Source organism: Gobio gobio, assembly GCF_949357685.1.
Source record: "Gobio gobio genome assembly, chromosome: 7".
Classification (NCBI taxonomy): Eukaryota; Metazoa; Chordata; class Actinopteri; order Cypriniformes; family Gobionidae; genus Gobio; species Gobio gobio.
The window spans coordinates 41078648-41095524 of NC_137103.1; the positions used below are offsets into that span (position 1 = coordinate 41078648).

Genomic DNA, 16877 nt, shown 5'->3' on the forward strand with positions numbered 1-16877 from the left:
CCCCCTCAAAACGACCCTGCTCGCGAGGAAGTACTTTTTCAAAGTTCAGGAACTTTCGGGGTGGGACTTGGGCACTGAACATGCTGATTAGTTGAGCTCACGCAGCATTTTATTTCAACCTAAAAGTCTGTTGGGATGCGTGCAGTAAGAGTTGTTTGCTATTCAAATCAACAACAGAGTTTAAAAAATGTGACCGATGGACCGACGACGCGGTTCAGGCTTTATTAAGTTTATCCAGTGACGAAATCCAGTGGGCTCTGGAAAGTCGCGCGCAATCCTACGTCACAGGACTAATCTAACCACTAAGGACAGCAGCAGGTCTGGGGGGAAAAGACCTTCAACCCGTTGTACCCCATTGAAGTCCACTATATGGATAAAATCCTGGAATGTTTTCCTCAAAAACCTTACTTTCTTTTCGACTGAAGAAAGAAAGACAAGATCTTGAATGACGTGGGGGTGAGTTTTAATTCTGAAGTGAACTACTCCTTTAAAGCAGCACCATATAGTACAAGACAGAAGACAGTGAGAAAGCTACTGCCAAAAAAAAAAAAAAACCCACCATCAGATAAAAACCATCAAGCCCTCTGTAACGCATGCAGAAACACATCCAACATTACGAAAAGCAGCCCTATTTCAACAGACACACCGATCCGTAGGTACATTAATCATTAAAGCAACAACTGTCACATGATATGACTTATCTGTGCTTTAAATAATGATCCTCCGTGTGCGGCACTGCACAGACAGTGGCTGGCCATGAAAGCTTTCATCACAGTGATGAAATGTTCTCCGGTTGTACTGTGGCAGCAGGGCCAAACAGAGCTTTAATCATTCATTTACTTCTCTCTGGAAATACATATCATATTTACTCCTTAAAAGCAGCTATCGATGTTTGTCTCGCATGTCACTGCTGCAGTTCTTAAATTCGAGGCCACACAAATATGTTTAGAGGTCACTTTCCAATGTCAAACTGCATTATCACTAAATGCGCACACAGACCTGACTCTGGTTATAATTACATATAGAGTTTGACAGCGCATGGGGATAAAATAGCCTTGATAATGTCCTATGCATATCTCTATTTGAAGCTAAACATATTCCATATCACAATGACTTTGGGGAAGAATATATTTTTATATGAAGTATCCTATAGAGAGTGATTGAGTCAAGCTTCTCCAACAATACATATGCATCATTCGCAGCAACCAAGGCAATATTAGGTCTAGCATTAATGGTCGTTTTTCAGTTGATATGGGGAGTGGTTAAAAATCCTCCCAACGGTCCTCATTATTGCCATTGTTTGGAGGCATAAACCATATAGAAGCCCAGAACAGTGTCCCAAGCTAACTGAAGCTAATATTTTCATAACTCACACATTCTTTTCATTCAGTTCTGCTAGTCTTTCTCCCTCTATCACTGACTCGCTGTTTCAGGGAGTAATCTGGCACCTTTTAAAAAGGTTAAGCAGTGCTTTTGCGTTTCAGTTGGATAATGCAAGCTGATTGCTGAATACACTTACCACAATGCCATTCTATTGCAGAAAATGAGTTGTAACACTACAGGTTCAAAGCCGACATGTTGGAGGCCAGGTTTGTTAATACATATTTTTTAAATTATGTTTTTAATGTCTGCATAAAACGCTACAGAAGAATATAACAGCACACTGACTCACAATTTCTTTGAGTTTTTCACTATTTTCAACATCTTTTGCCCTCACCTGTTCATTTTAAACGGTCCTGCGGTGTGAGAAATGAATTTTTTAAAAAGTACAAAATGTTCCATGTAGTCTTTTAAATAACATGAACTCATAAAAGCTTTGAATTAGCATGAAAATAATTAGAATAGCATTTCAAATGTAACACTTCAACTCCCCAAATGTATTTTAATATCTATCAATTTGCATAATCAATTTTTGACTTTCATTTGTCACAAAGACCATAAAACCTGATGAACCTTAAAACCGTAAAAACATTTTTACCTCAAAATGGTCTAATAAAGTCTCAAAGTACAAATGTTATCTATTATCTCCTAAGGAAAATGTAGCAATTAATATGTGTTGTCTTAAAGTCACAATGCATCAGAAAGTGTGACAGATCTTTTCTCCCGTTTTGTCAGATTATTGAAAAAGGAAAGAAATGTAGGGCAGGGCTTGGTTATATCTATCGTTTCTTGATGGGATGGAGACAATTCTGGATGTGAGTCAATTGTAAGGAACATTTCACCATTTCACCGGAAAGTTATGAAATTGGTTATGAGTAAAAAAAAACAACCTTTCAAATGGTTCACAATAAGATTATAAAATAGATTTAGAAAATAGATAGGGTTTCTTTTAGGGATGCACCGAATCCAGGATTCGGGTTCGGATTCGGTCGAATATTGGGCTTTTTGACGGGGTTCGTTTTCCACCGAACCGAACCCTATAGGCTCGAACTATGCTGGTCGAACATAATGACGCCACTGTTGATTGTGGGAACGTTGCTAGGTGGACCGTTCGATTGCAGAAGGCTGTGAGAAAGTGAAAATGGAACTCGTGAATAGAAAACATGTTGTTTGCCAGTACTTTCAGTCAAAAGAAGGCGATTCAAGTCGAGCTACATGTTCAATTTGCAATGGCGATCTGTCTCGTTGTGACAAGGACCCTAAACAATAGCCGCTGTTAAAACATTTGCGTATGAAACATCCAAAAGAATACGAGTTGTGCATGAGGGAATCTACAGACAGCAGCCAAAATGCAGCAACTTCAGGTACGGCAAAGGAAGGACAGTCATCCTGGCATAATGTTGTCTATTCTTAATAAAAATTTAATAAAATTAAAAATACACTGCTGTAGGGATGCTCATTTTGGTTCATTTTCCCAACCGACAACCGCTGCTCATTATCCGATAATTAACCGTTAACTGATAAGATTATAATATTGAATTGGCATTAAATAAAAATACGATTGACGAGTGTCTGTGATCCGTTAAAAGTCGTTTTTTTCCCGGGTTTATTTTACCGTGCAAACAGCAGCATACAGATCAGATAAAATATAAATAAAAAGAATAAAATAAATAGGCCTACACTAAATATTTTTCACTTAAATAATTACCAAAATAAGATAAAACGAAAATACACTGAATCCGCGTGAAGCTTTGAAGAAGAATAGTTTTTTGTCAAATAAAAATAGCAGGCCTACCTCAACAAGTAACATCTGGAGCGCAGCCTGTTGACAGTTAAGCCTTGTCTATACGTCTGTCTCCGCAGCGCAAGCCTCCAATGACTGCGCGCGCGCGCACCTTCTGTGCTCTCCATTGTGCTGTTCTTTGAAACGACAAAGGGCGACTCGGGGTCATTTTTCTATAAACCATCAGGAAACAGTGGCGAGAAGAACATACGTGACAATGTTTACTTTAGTAAACTTGACCAAAACCACACTACGAAAAGCCTTAAACAAGGTTTCAGATGGCACTGATGCCCCGGGAATACAGGGATAACGCCTCGCTAGAGCTGCCAGCCTCGGGAAGCGCCTTTCATTTGCTTTCCAGCAGTCAGGAGCTTGTACTACTGCTGTATTTTAATACCGCGTAGCATTTTTTTGCAATATGAGCATCCCTACACTGCTGTGGACGTTGTTTACTTCATTAATGTGTTTACTGTGATAATGGACTTCCTTATTCGGTATTCGGTTTCGGATTCGGCAGAATCTTAACCAGTGGATTCGGTATTCTGCCGAACCCCAAAAATCTGGATTCGGTCATCCCTAGTTTCTTTCCATTTCGTGCCAACTCTAAAGAGCATGGAAGACAGATGATGTCAATGCCACATTTCAAAACAAATATTTTCTCCTCACATATTTAGTCATAATCCTTCTAAATATTCGATGCAAACTGCCAGTTGTTTGAATTGGTATAACTGTCACATAGTGTGTAACACACTCGAAGTGGTTAAGTATATGGATATATGAGACCTAAGCTTTACAGCCTTGCACGGCCTATGCTCATTTTTTATTCTCTAACTTTTTATGGTCTCAATTCATCACTGTCCTCTAATCTAAATGTGGTGTACACTCGTGAAGAGGATGTTTGCTTCCAGGACTCTGCCCCTGGGAAAAAAACGGTGGACTGCTCTCCAGAGTCTCTTCCTCTCGTATCTGACCACTAGAACCAATTATCTCCAAAATGTCCCAGTCTGAGATCCAAGCCGTTTCTTAAATGCATTGGTGGTCTCAGATTCAGACACACTCAATTTTACAGAAACCACTGAGCAAAGCAAAATAGAGGACTATTTAACCACTAGATCATTCAACAATGTCTGGCCTACCAGATCAATATGGTTAAAATCTTTCAGAGACTAGGCTATATCGCAATCTTGTACCTGCAATAACTGACTGGCATACATTATCATGGTGGTTGATCAAATTATTAACCATGTTGTGTGTTTGAACTGTCAGAAGCATGGTTGGAAGTTGCACAAGATTTAGGATGGTGCACTGGCTATCTAGAAGAATCGAGAGAGAACACCCATTAAAATGATCATCATTTCGCCAACAGTAAAGCACTCCATTGTATGGAGCAGCATGCTGACTCTTAATACTTTTTAAATTGATTTTCATATAGAACTCCCGCGGGGGGCAATTCCATTTCCATACGAGCTTGTGTGGCACTCTATTCACTCAATTAATCGCATAATACGATCAATTTCTGCACCAAGAGAAGTCACACACCAGCGTTTTCTCATAAGAACAGCTTAGTGTTTTAGCCTTTTTATAGCATGCTCCGAGCTCTGTTATGTAGTGTAAAAATCACCGAAAACATGGCTGGAAAAATGTAAAGAGAAATGGCAGGATTTTGGATATCTCATCCCCTGAGCCACAGGAGGGCTGAGAGTAACACTGGAATTGTACAAGTTCGCCCAGAGCTGGTGATATAGGAAACCAAAGAACCCTGTAATTGTCTTTGAGTGGGAATGGAAGAAGAGGATTCATATAATTGGAATTAACAACAGGCATATCTTAAGAATTCCCGACAGTCATTCTGTTATTAACAGTGCTTAAATATCAAGATGTGATAAATGTATATTTAGGCTTTCCTATTTGATCATCAGATGTCAAAATGTACTAAACATTATACTGTATTCTAACTAGATAACTATAATTGTAAATTGTAAATAAAAATATTAGGTAGTTTTTTTTCAAAGCAGAGGTTAAAGTTAAGGTTACACAGAGAAATATAACTATAAACTGCTTTACAATTGTATTTATTGTGCTGTTTACAATGCCAAGGTCATGGGTTCAATTCCAAGGGAATGCAAAAAACTGCCTTTTAGTGCATCCTGTGAATGCAAAAGAAAATGTCTGGCTTGAATGCAAACTCGCTTTGGATTTAAAAAATCCAAATGTCAAATGTAAATGCCTCTAACTTTATATGTATACATCTAACATTACTCTACCAGTGAGTAGTAAAAAGATGCACTTAATACAAATCTATTTTATAATTTCCAGATAATGTTTAGAAAAAAAACAGTAATTATGAATTGTTTTCAACTTTATACATCAAAATATAGTGCTAGGAACTATACATCTTACATAGACATATATCTTTTGTACATCAAAATGCACACTACCATTTATTTTGGGGTTAGAAAGATTTTGAATATTTTTTAATGCAATTAGTCTCTTATGCTCACGAAGGGTGCCTTTTTTTCAAATACAGTAAAACTTGTCTTTTCCCAGTTTCTATTACTCCAGTCTTAAGTGTGAAATGATCCTTCAAAAAGTTTTGATTCTAATATGCTGATTTGGTGCTCAAGAAACATTTCTTGTTATTTTCATTTGTCCTGCTTAACATGTTTAGAGCAATCCATGATGCACTTTTTTAGGATTCTTTGATGAATAAAAAGTTCAAATGGACAGCATTTATTTGAAACAAAAATCTTTTGTAACATTATAAAATGTCTTTACTGTCACTTTTGATCAATTTAATGGAGGGGTGTCCAAACTTGCTCCCGGAGAGCCAAACACACCTAAAACCCACTACTCAAGGTCAAAAACATTTGAACATTTTTTTATACATAATTTATGTATTCTAAAGGTTTTTTTTTTTTTTTGTCATTAGTAACAGAACAGCAGTTATATATTCTGAAGCAGTGAACACCGACACACTTACATGAGAAAAGGTAACACAAACTTGTTAAAGGGTTAGTTCACCCAAAATGAAAATCCTGTCATTATTAACTTACCCTCGTCGTTCCAAAGACCTTTGTTCATCTTCGGAACACAAATTAAGATATTTTTCGATTAAATCTGAGAGGTTTCTGAACTATCCATGGGCAGCAACGTCATTGCAACTTTCAAGGCCCAGAAAGGTAGGAAAGACATTGTTAAATATACAGTGGTCCAACCTTAAATGTTATAAAGCGACAATAATTCTTGCGCTATCATGTTGTAAAAACAGTGACGTGTTTCCAGGTTCTATGTCAGAATGGCGCCTCATTATTGGCCAGTTCCTGCCTCAGCATCACACACATGCGTCGTGGTGCTCACGTGACCAGCATCGGCGGTGAGGTGGCATTCTGAACCTGGAAGCGCTGCACTGTGTTTACTATGTGAATAGCGTAAGAGAATGACATTGAAGAGAAGAGATTGTTGAATAAAGTCATTATTTATGCATGTTTTTTTTTGCACACAAAAAGTATTCTCGTCGCTTAATAACATTAAGGTTGTACTACTGTATTCATATCGACTATTTTAACGATGTCTTTACTACCTTTCTGGGCCTTGAAAGTTGCAAGTATGTTGCTGCCTCTGGATGGTCCAGAAACCTCTCGGATTTCATCAAAAATATCTTCATTTGTGTTCCGAAGATGAATGAAGGTCTTATGGGTTTGGAACGACATGAGGGTGAGTAAGAATTTTCATTTTTGGGTGAACTAACCCTTTAACATATCAAATGCACCATGATTCATTAGGGTTAAGTGATTGAAAGGCTCCTTTCCTACTTCCATTGGCTTTGATTGTGTTTGTTCTTATTGTAATGAATTATTTTTTATCCCATAACTCTAAACCTGACAGAATCCTTTCTGCATTTTTAAACTTTCATTAAAGTCCTCTTGTTTTCAATAACTTTATCCCTTATAACTCTTCTTTGATTACCAAAATGACATATTTAAACGTTTTTTCCTGTGAAAAAAACGTCATGCCTTAAAATAGCTTGAATGTAACTCTACACCCTTGCTTCATTAAAGGGGTACTTCAGCGCTGGGAAGATGAATGTGTATTTAAACTGTGTCATTTATGTAGTAGAAATGTGAAATTATTTTTTAATTTGGTGCCTTCTAGACTGAGAAAAGACAGAAAATGTATTTTTGTCTCATGTGGATGAAAGACAACAACTCTCAGAATGCACTTGCTTGGCTGCCCTACGAGGCCACTCCCTACACCGCCCACACCGTCGTTTTGATCTTCATAATAATAAAATAATTTAGTTCAGTTAGAGAATAAACACTACAGTTAAAAACTGTGACAATAAAGTGTGAGTGAGCCAAACGAAAGTCACGGGACAAATGCAGCAGGAGTCAGATTTCATTCATCACGAGAGCGAAGTAAGAGCTGAGCAGAGCTGAGGTAAGTGCGGCTGTCATTATCAGCGCGTGTCCAGTCTGGCGCGTTTTCAGATCGCATATGGAAGCTAAACTTTCATAGGAATTCATTGCAAAGTTGAAACACTCACATTGCTCCCCACCGCTCCGTTATTAATGCCCGATCCGAGCGGCCGTGCGCATTTACATTCTGTGAGTGAGATCCCTCCCTCCGCTGTGGGCCGGTTGAAAACATGCAGAACTAGCTCCTTCTACTGGCTGTAGTTTTTAGCCCCTGGCCAAAAAATCCTCAGATGACGCAAAATGACGATATTTTCGTCTTCAGAGGATTTATTCCAGAAATAAATCAAATGATGCATAATTCTCTCACCTCAGGGGGATATGGGGGGGGGGGAGTACCATCATTTGAATATACTACCGGGTTTCTACTGATACAAAGCTTAATGCTAAATTGCTGAAGTAACCCTTTAAGTACATTTCTCACTCACACCAGCTCAGAGATCCACTCGCTCAACTTTACTGTAGTAAATGCTGCCCGATGGCAAGTGGAAATACTGGTTTAAATTAGCCATATATGTTTGAACCAGAAACTGATTTAGAAGAAGAAGTGGACGAGGGAATTATAGGCTTGTCTACAAGTCGATGCATCAGAATGGTAATGCGTTTTATGTATCGCTCTTACATCATCGGACACATAATGGTAATTAATATGATTATACGTTTGCTACACAAACTGTTCGCCAACTCAGCATCAGACAGCTAAAATCAGTATCCTTTGAAACGCTTTGAACAACTTAAAGTGTCAGTGGAGAAAGGCAGCTCATCATAACATCATAAAATACATCACATATGTAATTCACCCAGTATATTGCTAAATGTACCCGATTTTTAACAGAAAAATATACCAGGATAACCTGACTTCTCTTGAGACTTGCCTGCTACAGAGAATAGTTAACTATATGCTAAAGCCCGCCCGAACATTAGTAGTTTGTAATGTAAGAAACACTAGCAATTTAAAAAAATGCGTTTTTTGGTTCACTGTAGTTTGAACTAGAAAATATTCAGCATGGTGTTGACTTTTATGAATTTGCACATGGTTTGTCTGAAATCATTAAAAACACCACATAGACATATAAACAACATTAAAAACGTGATAGTCACCAAAGGGGGTCTTTAAAACATTATTAGAGTGTTTTCCTCATGGTGATTTCAGGTTTACTATCCTTGCCTACATTGTGGGGACCAAATGTACTCGCAAATCCTGACCCACACACACACTTTCATTCCACTAATTTACAACCACATCCCACAGAAATGCCCTCAGAGAGGATGTTATGGCATTCTAATCAAACCACTACACATTCACATACGGCACACAATTCCAGGGCATAAATCTATTAATGCTCCACTGTTAGCATTCATTGGGAGATTTGGAGGAATCCCTTCATTATAGCACTTAACACCTCGAAGGACTATGTCCACTGAGACCAGCACGGCACACAATTTATCACCGGGAGCTTCAATGAAGCTAGACACACACACATACACACACAAATACTGCTATGAGCCAACCTACAATAGTAAAGACCTGAGAGCCAAGAGCTAGAGTACTAATGGATATCAGCACAGCAAATTGCTTCTCTCTCTCTGAAGACAATCCTGCAAAAAAAAAAAGCGAGTCAAAAGATAGTAACGCCTTTTTAAGACTACCAGAAGTGGAGAGCCATCCGTTTAAAAAAAAGAATAATAATTCCCAGGCCCGTGGAATTTTAGCAAAAGCCCTGGAGGTGTACCATCCAAGCAGCAGGTGTTATGCAGTGATGAAATTCATGAGAGAACATCAAGCTAAATTACAGTTGAACTGAGATCACATGCACACTCTAACAAGCCTATATCATCAAGGGATTTGAGTGATGATAAGCTGATGAACATGCCAAGGTTCACTGGAACTGTCAGTCACAAAAAACTTCCTAAGACAACAAGAGAAGCACTAATTAACAAAATGGGATGAGGTTATTCTAGAAGAGTGACATCATAATGTGTGAATGCTTGAGAAGTACTTGGCTCATATCAAATCAGCTAGCATACAGATTCTTAGTATTCTTAGTAAAATTCTTAATAAATAAAGTATATTTATGCGAAGTATATCGAACACAACCTTGCTCAGGGAAAAAAATATTCATTACTTTAAACCTAGCAGTGGGGATTTTAATTAAAATTTGATTTGATTTGATTAGAATTAGTTTTAATTAGTTCAGCAAAAGATTCATTCAGTGGCCCTTTTTGCAGGTTGTTGGAAACAAGTTAAGTGTTTTTTTGCGTCATGAATGAGTCAAGGGCTGTTCACACTGACAGCAATTTACAGGGACATAGTAACCAAAGGTTATTCATTTTCAAAGAGAGTTACACGAGTGGTTTACGAAAATGAGCAGCAACAGATCCAGCGACAACCAGTGGGAGCCCAGCAAATGATCTAGTCTCAGTATCAATCTCTCTCTATTTTTTTCCTCTTTTGAAAGTTATGAAAACACTATTGTGGGATTTTTGCTATTTGAGATGTAGTCTCAGGTAAGCAATCTAGGTAAGCAATCAAGAGCTTCAAATGTTACTAAATAAAAAATAAGATTGCGTCAATGTTCTTTCAAAAGATGAATTTAAATGTAAAGATCTGTTAATGTAAAGACCACTTTTAACAAAACACAAATTATGCCTTTAACTCAGAATTCAGTTTTCTTTCATTTTGATTAGATTTTATAATTAACTTTATGTTTAAAAGATTTTCACTTCAATTACTTGTGTATGCACGGTAGCCTATATAACAACATCTATTTTAAAAGTGATTGATTAACTTTGTATTTGTTGTCCACAATATCCTTTGTACTTCTTGGCGCCTTAAAACCAAAGCATGAAAATGAAATAACTTTGCAAATCAATCATCATTCACAAAATACTTTGTTTAGCATGGCTTCTAAACTTGAATGGGTGAAATGTTTGCATTGGATTTAATTTATTCTGATTTCATGTATTTTTAAGCATGCAATACACTGGTGAGGAACGGTGTTTAGCTTCTTTGTGTATGCAAGTGCAAATACTTAGAGGAATGACAATGAAGCGAATTCTGATTCAATTTGATAATCTAGTGGCACAATAATTTGACACCATGTTTCTTCCCAATGTCACAACTCGGCTGGTTTCATCCGAGTTTGTGTGAGAAACTCTACTTGAAGGCCATAAAAGCATTGACTTTTGGTTAAGTTGGATCTACATTTCAACACCTGTACGCCCAAGCTCGCCAAAAATAGTCCACAAATTAATACTAAAATCAATCTATCAAACCACAGTCATAGCCTAGCCTATTAAATATGGGCTCTCCTCCAAACAATGCAAGACGCCTTAGGAAAATTATAGTTCTTATTGTGAAAAGAGTAGCGGCTTATAGCATGTTCCCCATTGAAAATGTAGGCCTTGACATGTTGTCAATTTGTAGGGCCAACGTGGAACTTACAGTAGTTCCATTGTTTATCTGTTGACTATGTCACCTAGTCTCGCTGCGTAAATCTACACTGTGTAAACAAAAGGGGGTCTCTGAAGTTGGATAAAGACGAACCGTCATTCAGATCCAAGGAACGGTCTTCCATCCAACGATTTCCCTCTAGATACATTCCATTTCTGTCGTGGCAAACATCATCGAGAGCGCTGCTTTCTAAATGGGTTAATATGTAGCGCTCTACCCCCACCTGCCGTCGCGTGAGAAGTACCAGCCTCTAAAATATAATACACACTTCACAAGACTTTTGCAGCTGATGGTCAAGTTCCAAGACACGCTTGAGTCACTGGAGCTGTGTTTTGAACTACATACATCCAATGACGTTTGTGCTTAACAACTGCACAAAGCGCCTCCGCCCATAAATGCAACCCTTATTCTGTTTGTCGCAAGAAAATAACTCTGCTCAACGTTGGCTACACTAAATCAATCATTTTAAATGAAATTAAAAAATAAAATGATAGGCTTCATAGCCTAGTCTGTGTATTTATATGGCTACCCACCCTTTCAAGTCGGCTACTTCTGTATATTTATATTATAGAAATGTTGTTGTGTTTTTCTACGTAAAAGAAGCAAACAAAGCATGTCATACGTAATTGTAAAAAGTTACTTTTTGTCTGAGATTACGATCAAATCCATATCTAAATCAAGCAAACGCCAGATCTCCTCCAGACCACCTCGGGAACCGTCTGCAAGAATCTCAAGCCCCACACGAGAGTCTATGATAACAAGTGCAAACAGAGAGGCTTTTGCACTGTTAATAAAAGGTAAGCTTAATCTATCAAAATAAATGTTTTCTCCAAAGGGACGTGCCCAAACTGCAAAGCAGCACACAACAAATCCGCCCCACTCCTCGTACGTCCCCCTCATTCAGATAGACCCCTTCAGCGAAATCCTGCCTGAGAGCAAGTCTATTTTCTCACACTTCTCATTTTCATGCTCACAACCATGCGTCCATACCTTGGCTGCCACCGACGAGCAATCCGAGGAAACAGAGGACGGTCCGAATCATTTTCAGCAGGTCCTGATGGACAGCGGCCAGTGCTCGAAGTGAGTTGAACGTACGCTGGACGCTGGTTCTCCCTCTCCGCGCGTGTCAGTCGCTGGCGCGCACGAGCTCGCTCACCACTCACTCGCTCACTGTCTGCCACAGACGGGATCTGTTGAGGAGCTGTAAGCAGCTGCCTCAATGCAGTACTTTTTTCAAATGCGCCGAACCAGCCCAACCTACCAGCAGCAGTGCATCGCGACAGGTAGAAACCAATGCCCATCATCAATTCAGTCATAGGTATTGATTAGTCAGCAGCCTCACATAAACTCACAAGAGTCCTGAAGCCTAAAAACACATAAAAAATCTGAGATGTTTTTTCCCATTTCAACGAGAAATGTATTATTTTGAAAAAAAAAAAAAAAAAAAAAAAAAAAAAGACAAGGCATGATGAAAAAAATATTTAGGTAACTAATCGAAGAACATTTGTGACAGAGATCATGTGAACTCTTTAGGACAAAAAGTCAGATGTTTTCTCATATCATTTTGCATTTTTGTTCCAATTTTGTGAAGAAACAAAAGTCACATTTAACAGATTAATGAAACAGGCTAAATAAAAATCGTGGACAATAAAGTTAACACTAGAAAAATCTATTTCAGTGCATTGCATACACATGCAATATATATATATACGCACACAACTTTTATTCAGAGAGTTTTGGTCACTAAACCATTTCCCAGGCTCGTTGGTTTGTTTATCTAATCCCAGACAGGAAACTTAAAACCCTCCAAAGACCTCCATCGGGCCATTACATCAAGCTACATACATAAACTTATTCCTGTAAGGTCCACTTGGTGTGGGGGAAAAAAGGAGAAATGATAGGGTGTATAACCCTGAGTGACTACAAACACTCCATTTTTTTGGTCCCTGTTGACAGGTGTGACTCATAACTTTGCATGGGTCAGAACATGATCCTGGAATCACTAAAACCCCAAAATTACTGTCATGCATTACTCTATTCCATAAAAGCTTTTATTAGTTCAGTTTTTATTTACTCATCGCAGTAAGCACACACACAAAAACAAAAACTGGTGGTAGGAAAAATGTATTTGACTTTAAAAATACTTCCGTTTCACCTTGACATCCTCTTTCCCTGAAGAGAGGATGAGATTCTGGAGGAGAGGCTTAGTGTATGTTTAGGTAAAGCATAGCTATGGTTGTGTTTACCTGCAGCTTAGCCATGTTTGTTTATCTAAGGAGATGATGCAGGCACTGTCATGGAAAAAAAGCTGTTGCTTTAATGCAGAGAGGAAAAGAGCTGTGGCAACGAGAGAACAGCATTCATTTGGGCAAATTCTGTCAAATATCAATTTCATCACATGAAGATTTTGTAGGCTCATCTGTATACAGTTAGTTAAGTACTTTAAGTCTCAGCTACAATAAGTCCCAGTAGATGGAATGCTTGGAATTTCTAAGAATGCATTGTTGGCAAATTCCTGATCGCACTCCAATTGTGCATGCTTTAAGGTGAAAGAACAGAATTTATCAAAAAGGAAAGTCGTTGAGTGCAAACAATCACCTTCCACTTTGATAACAAAGGCTTATTCATAGAGTTCGTAGGATGCAAGGTTTGCAGCTGAACTGATAAGACTCACCTTTGGCTCCATTATAATGTCTGAATAATGTTCTCAAGGCTGGCGTCCCGCTAGTTCAGTCAGGTGAATAGCCAGGCTCCTTTTAGGATCCAAACGATCCTATCTCAAACAAATCTCTGTTCCTTATGTCGTTTTCTGATCTATTTAGAACAGGGGAAAACAGAATCTATAAAACAGGAAGCAACAATTTCAAATTGTGGCTTATTCATGGCTGCATGGTCCACTTCTATAGGGACACAATAAGGTTGATCTTTGAAATGCATCACATTAATCCGAATAACAGCATACAAATTACAACTATTTCAATTATGAGCATATTTTGAATTGCTTCTTTCATTTCCTGAAGGACTGATGGAAATGGACAGAGCCAAATGCATATTTGGGCGTAATATAGATTCAACAGTTGTTTTCCAAATGATGTTATTATGCTTATTATGCTTAAAAGCTCCATGATGAAGAGGAAAACCTCTCAATTTCAAGCTCTTCTGCCCCTGACAGACACAACACTTTGTAATTCTCTAGATAACATCATTAATGATTATAAGTGGAATGAATACTTTGTCACAGTCAAATGCTCAGCATACAATCCACATATAAAAGGAGCTTTAAACAGGACGCTGAGACACACAGACAGTGTAGATACGAGGTTAATGAGTCAGAGAGAATGAGAGTCTGTGATTAAGAGGTTCCTGCATATCTCAGACTAGTTCAGAGTATTTTTTCTACCTACAGTGCATCCACATTTTATGTTACAGCCTTATTCCATAACGGATCAAATTCATAATTTTTTCCCCTCAATTTTACAATCAATACCCCCTAATGACAACATGAAAGAAGTTTGTTTGAAATCGTTGCAGATTTATTAAAAATAAAAAACGAAAAAAGTATATATAAGTATTCACAGCCTTTGCCATGACACTCAAAAATTGAGCTCAGGTGCATCCTGTTTCCCCCAATCAACCTTGAGATGTTTCTACAACTTGATAGGAGTCCACCTGTGGTAAATTCAGTTGATTGGACATGATTTGGAAAGGCACACACCTATCTATATAAGGTCCCACAGTTAACAGTGCATGTCAGAGCACGAACCAAGCCATGAAGTCCAAGGAATTGTCTGTAGACAGTATTGTATCGAGACACAGATTTGGGGAAGGGTACAGAAAAATGTCTGCAGCATTGAAGGTCACAATGAGCACAGTGGCCTCCATCATCCATAAATGGAAGAAGTTTGGAACCACCAGGACTCTTCCTAGAGCTGGCCACCTGGCCAAACTGAGCAATCGGGAGAGAAGGGCCTTATTCAGGGAGGTGACCAAGAACCTGATGGTCACTCTGACAGAGCTCCAGTGTTTCTCTGTGGAGAGAGCGAACCTTCCAGAAAAACAACGATCTCTGCAGCACTCCACCAATCAGACCTGTATGGCAGAGTGGCCAGACGGCACATGACAGCCCGTCTGGAGTTTGCCAAAAGGGACCTGAAGGACTCTCAGACCATGAGAAACAAAATTCTCTGGTCTGAAGAAACAAAGATTGGGCTCTTTGGCCTGAATGGCAAGCGTCATGTCTGGAGGAAACCAGGCACCACTCATCACCTGGCCAATACCATCCCTACAGTGAATCATGGTGGCAGCATCATGCTGTGGGGATGTTTTTCAGTGGCAGGAACTGGGAGACTAGTCAGGATTGAGGGAAAGATGAATGCAGCAATGTACAGAGACGTCCTTGATGAAAACCTGCTCCAGAGCGCTCTGGACCTCAGACTGGGGTGAAGTTTTATCTTCCAACATCACAATGACCCTAAGCACACAGCCAAGATAACAAAGGAGTGGCTAAGAGACAACTCTGTGAATCTCCTTGAGTGGCCCAGCCAGAGCCCAGACTTGAACCCGATTGAAAATCTCTGGAGAGATCTGAAAATGGATGTGCACCGACGCTCCCCATCCAACCTGATGGAGCTTGAGAGGTCCTGCAAAGAAGAATGAGAGAAACTGGGCAAAAATAGGTGTGCCAAGTTTGTAGCATCATACTCAAAATGACTTGAGGCTGTAATTGGTGCAATAGGTGATTCAGCAAAGTATTGAGCAAAGGCTGTGAATACTTATGTACTGAGATTTTTTTTTCTCCATTTTTTATTTTTAAAACATTTGCAAAGATTTCAACCAAATTCTCTCACGTTGTCATTATGGGGTATTGTTTGTAAAATCGAGGAAGAACAAAAATGAATTTAATCCATTTTGGAATAAGGCTGTAACATAACAAAATGTGGAAAAAGTGAAGCGCTGTGAATACTTTCTGGATGCACTGCATGTGTGGCTGGAGCATAGAACAATGAAACCGAACACAGGCCATAGAAACTTCCTGCAGTACATGACCCAAAACTTAGAGGTGGTACAAAGTCAGAAATGTTGATTTAAGCTTGAATTTCATGAAATTTCAATCCAATGTAGGCAGAGGGAAAGTTGAACTGAGAGTTGCAAAGTCATTTCGTACAATAAATCAGCAATTTATTTTAAACAAGAAATTAATTAAAACAGCCGTTCTAACCTGGTGGTTTTGCTAGGGTCACAGACAGCAGGTAAAGACAATGCAAAATGCAATTTATTAACAGTACCACAATATTTTTCATTGTATTATTTTATTTATTTATTGCTGTGAATTATTGGCTGCTAAGAGGATTAAAACCATTGAAATTTAGGGCACAATTAGAAAACAATATTTAATAACTAATTAATACAAATGAATGCTATGAATAGTTTTTATTTGTAATAAAAAATATAAATATAAATAAAATAAATATATATAAAAAACAACATTTAATTCCACTGAATTAATCTATATAAATAAATGTCTACACTAAATACAGTCAACTCTTTATAAGAATGGCATTAAAACATTCTCACAACATACAGTAATTATGGTTGACATACATACTGTACATGGACCCCAAAAAGTATTTGGATGCTTAAGCCACACTTAAAAAGACATAGAAGGTATAAAAGTGTAATTTGCTAAATATCAAACCAAATGATTACTTTTAACCAACTGGTCTCGAGGTGGGTTTTTGTGGTACTATATGAAGTCAGTTCCCCTTAATTGTATACTGGTGTAGTTCAT

General features: G+C 38.3%; 1 protein-coding gene across 2 annotated transcripts in view; it reads right to left on the reverse strand.

Annotated features, from left to right (window-relative positions):
* LOC307129570 (neural cell adhesion molecule 2) overlaps window positions 1-12274 on the reverse strand; it is a 263670-nt gene extending 251396 nt beyond the window's left edge. For both annotated transcript variants that reach the window (XM_079822111.1, XM_079822110.1), the window contains exon 1: window positions 12080-12274. In XM_079822111.1, coding sequence (XP_079678237.1) covers window positions 12080-12131 — 52 coding nt within the window. In that variant the 5' untranslated portion in view covers window positions 12132-12274. The remainder of the gene's footprint in view (window positions 1-12079) is intronic.
* Window positions 12275-16877: the final 4603 nt, after the last annotated feature.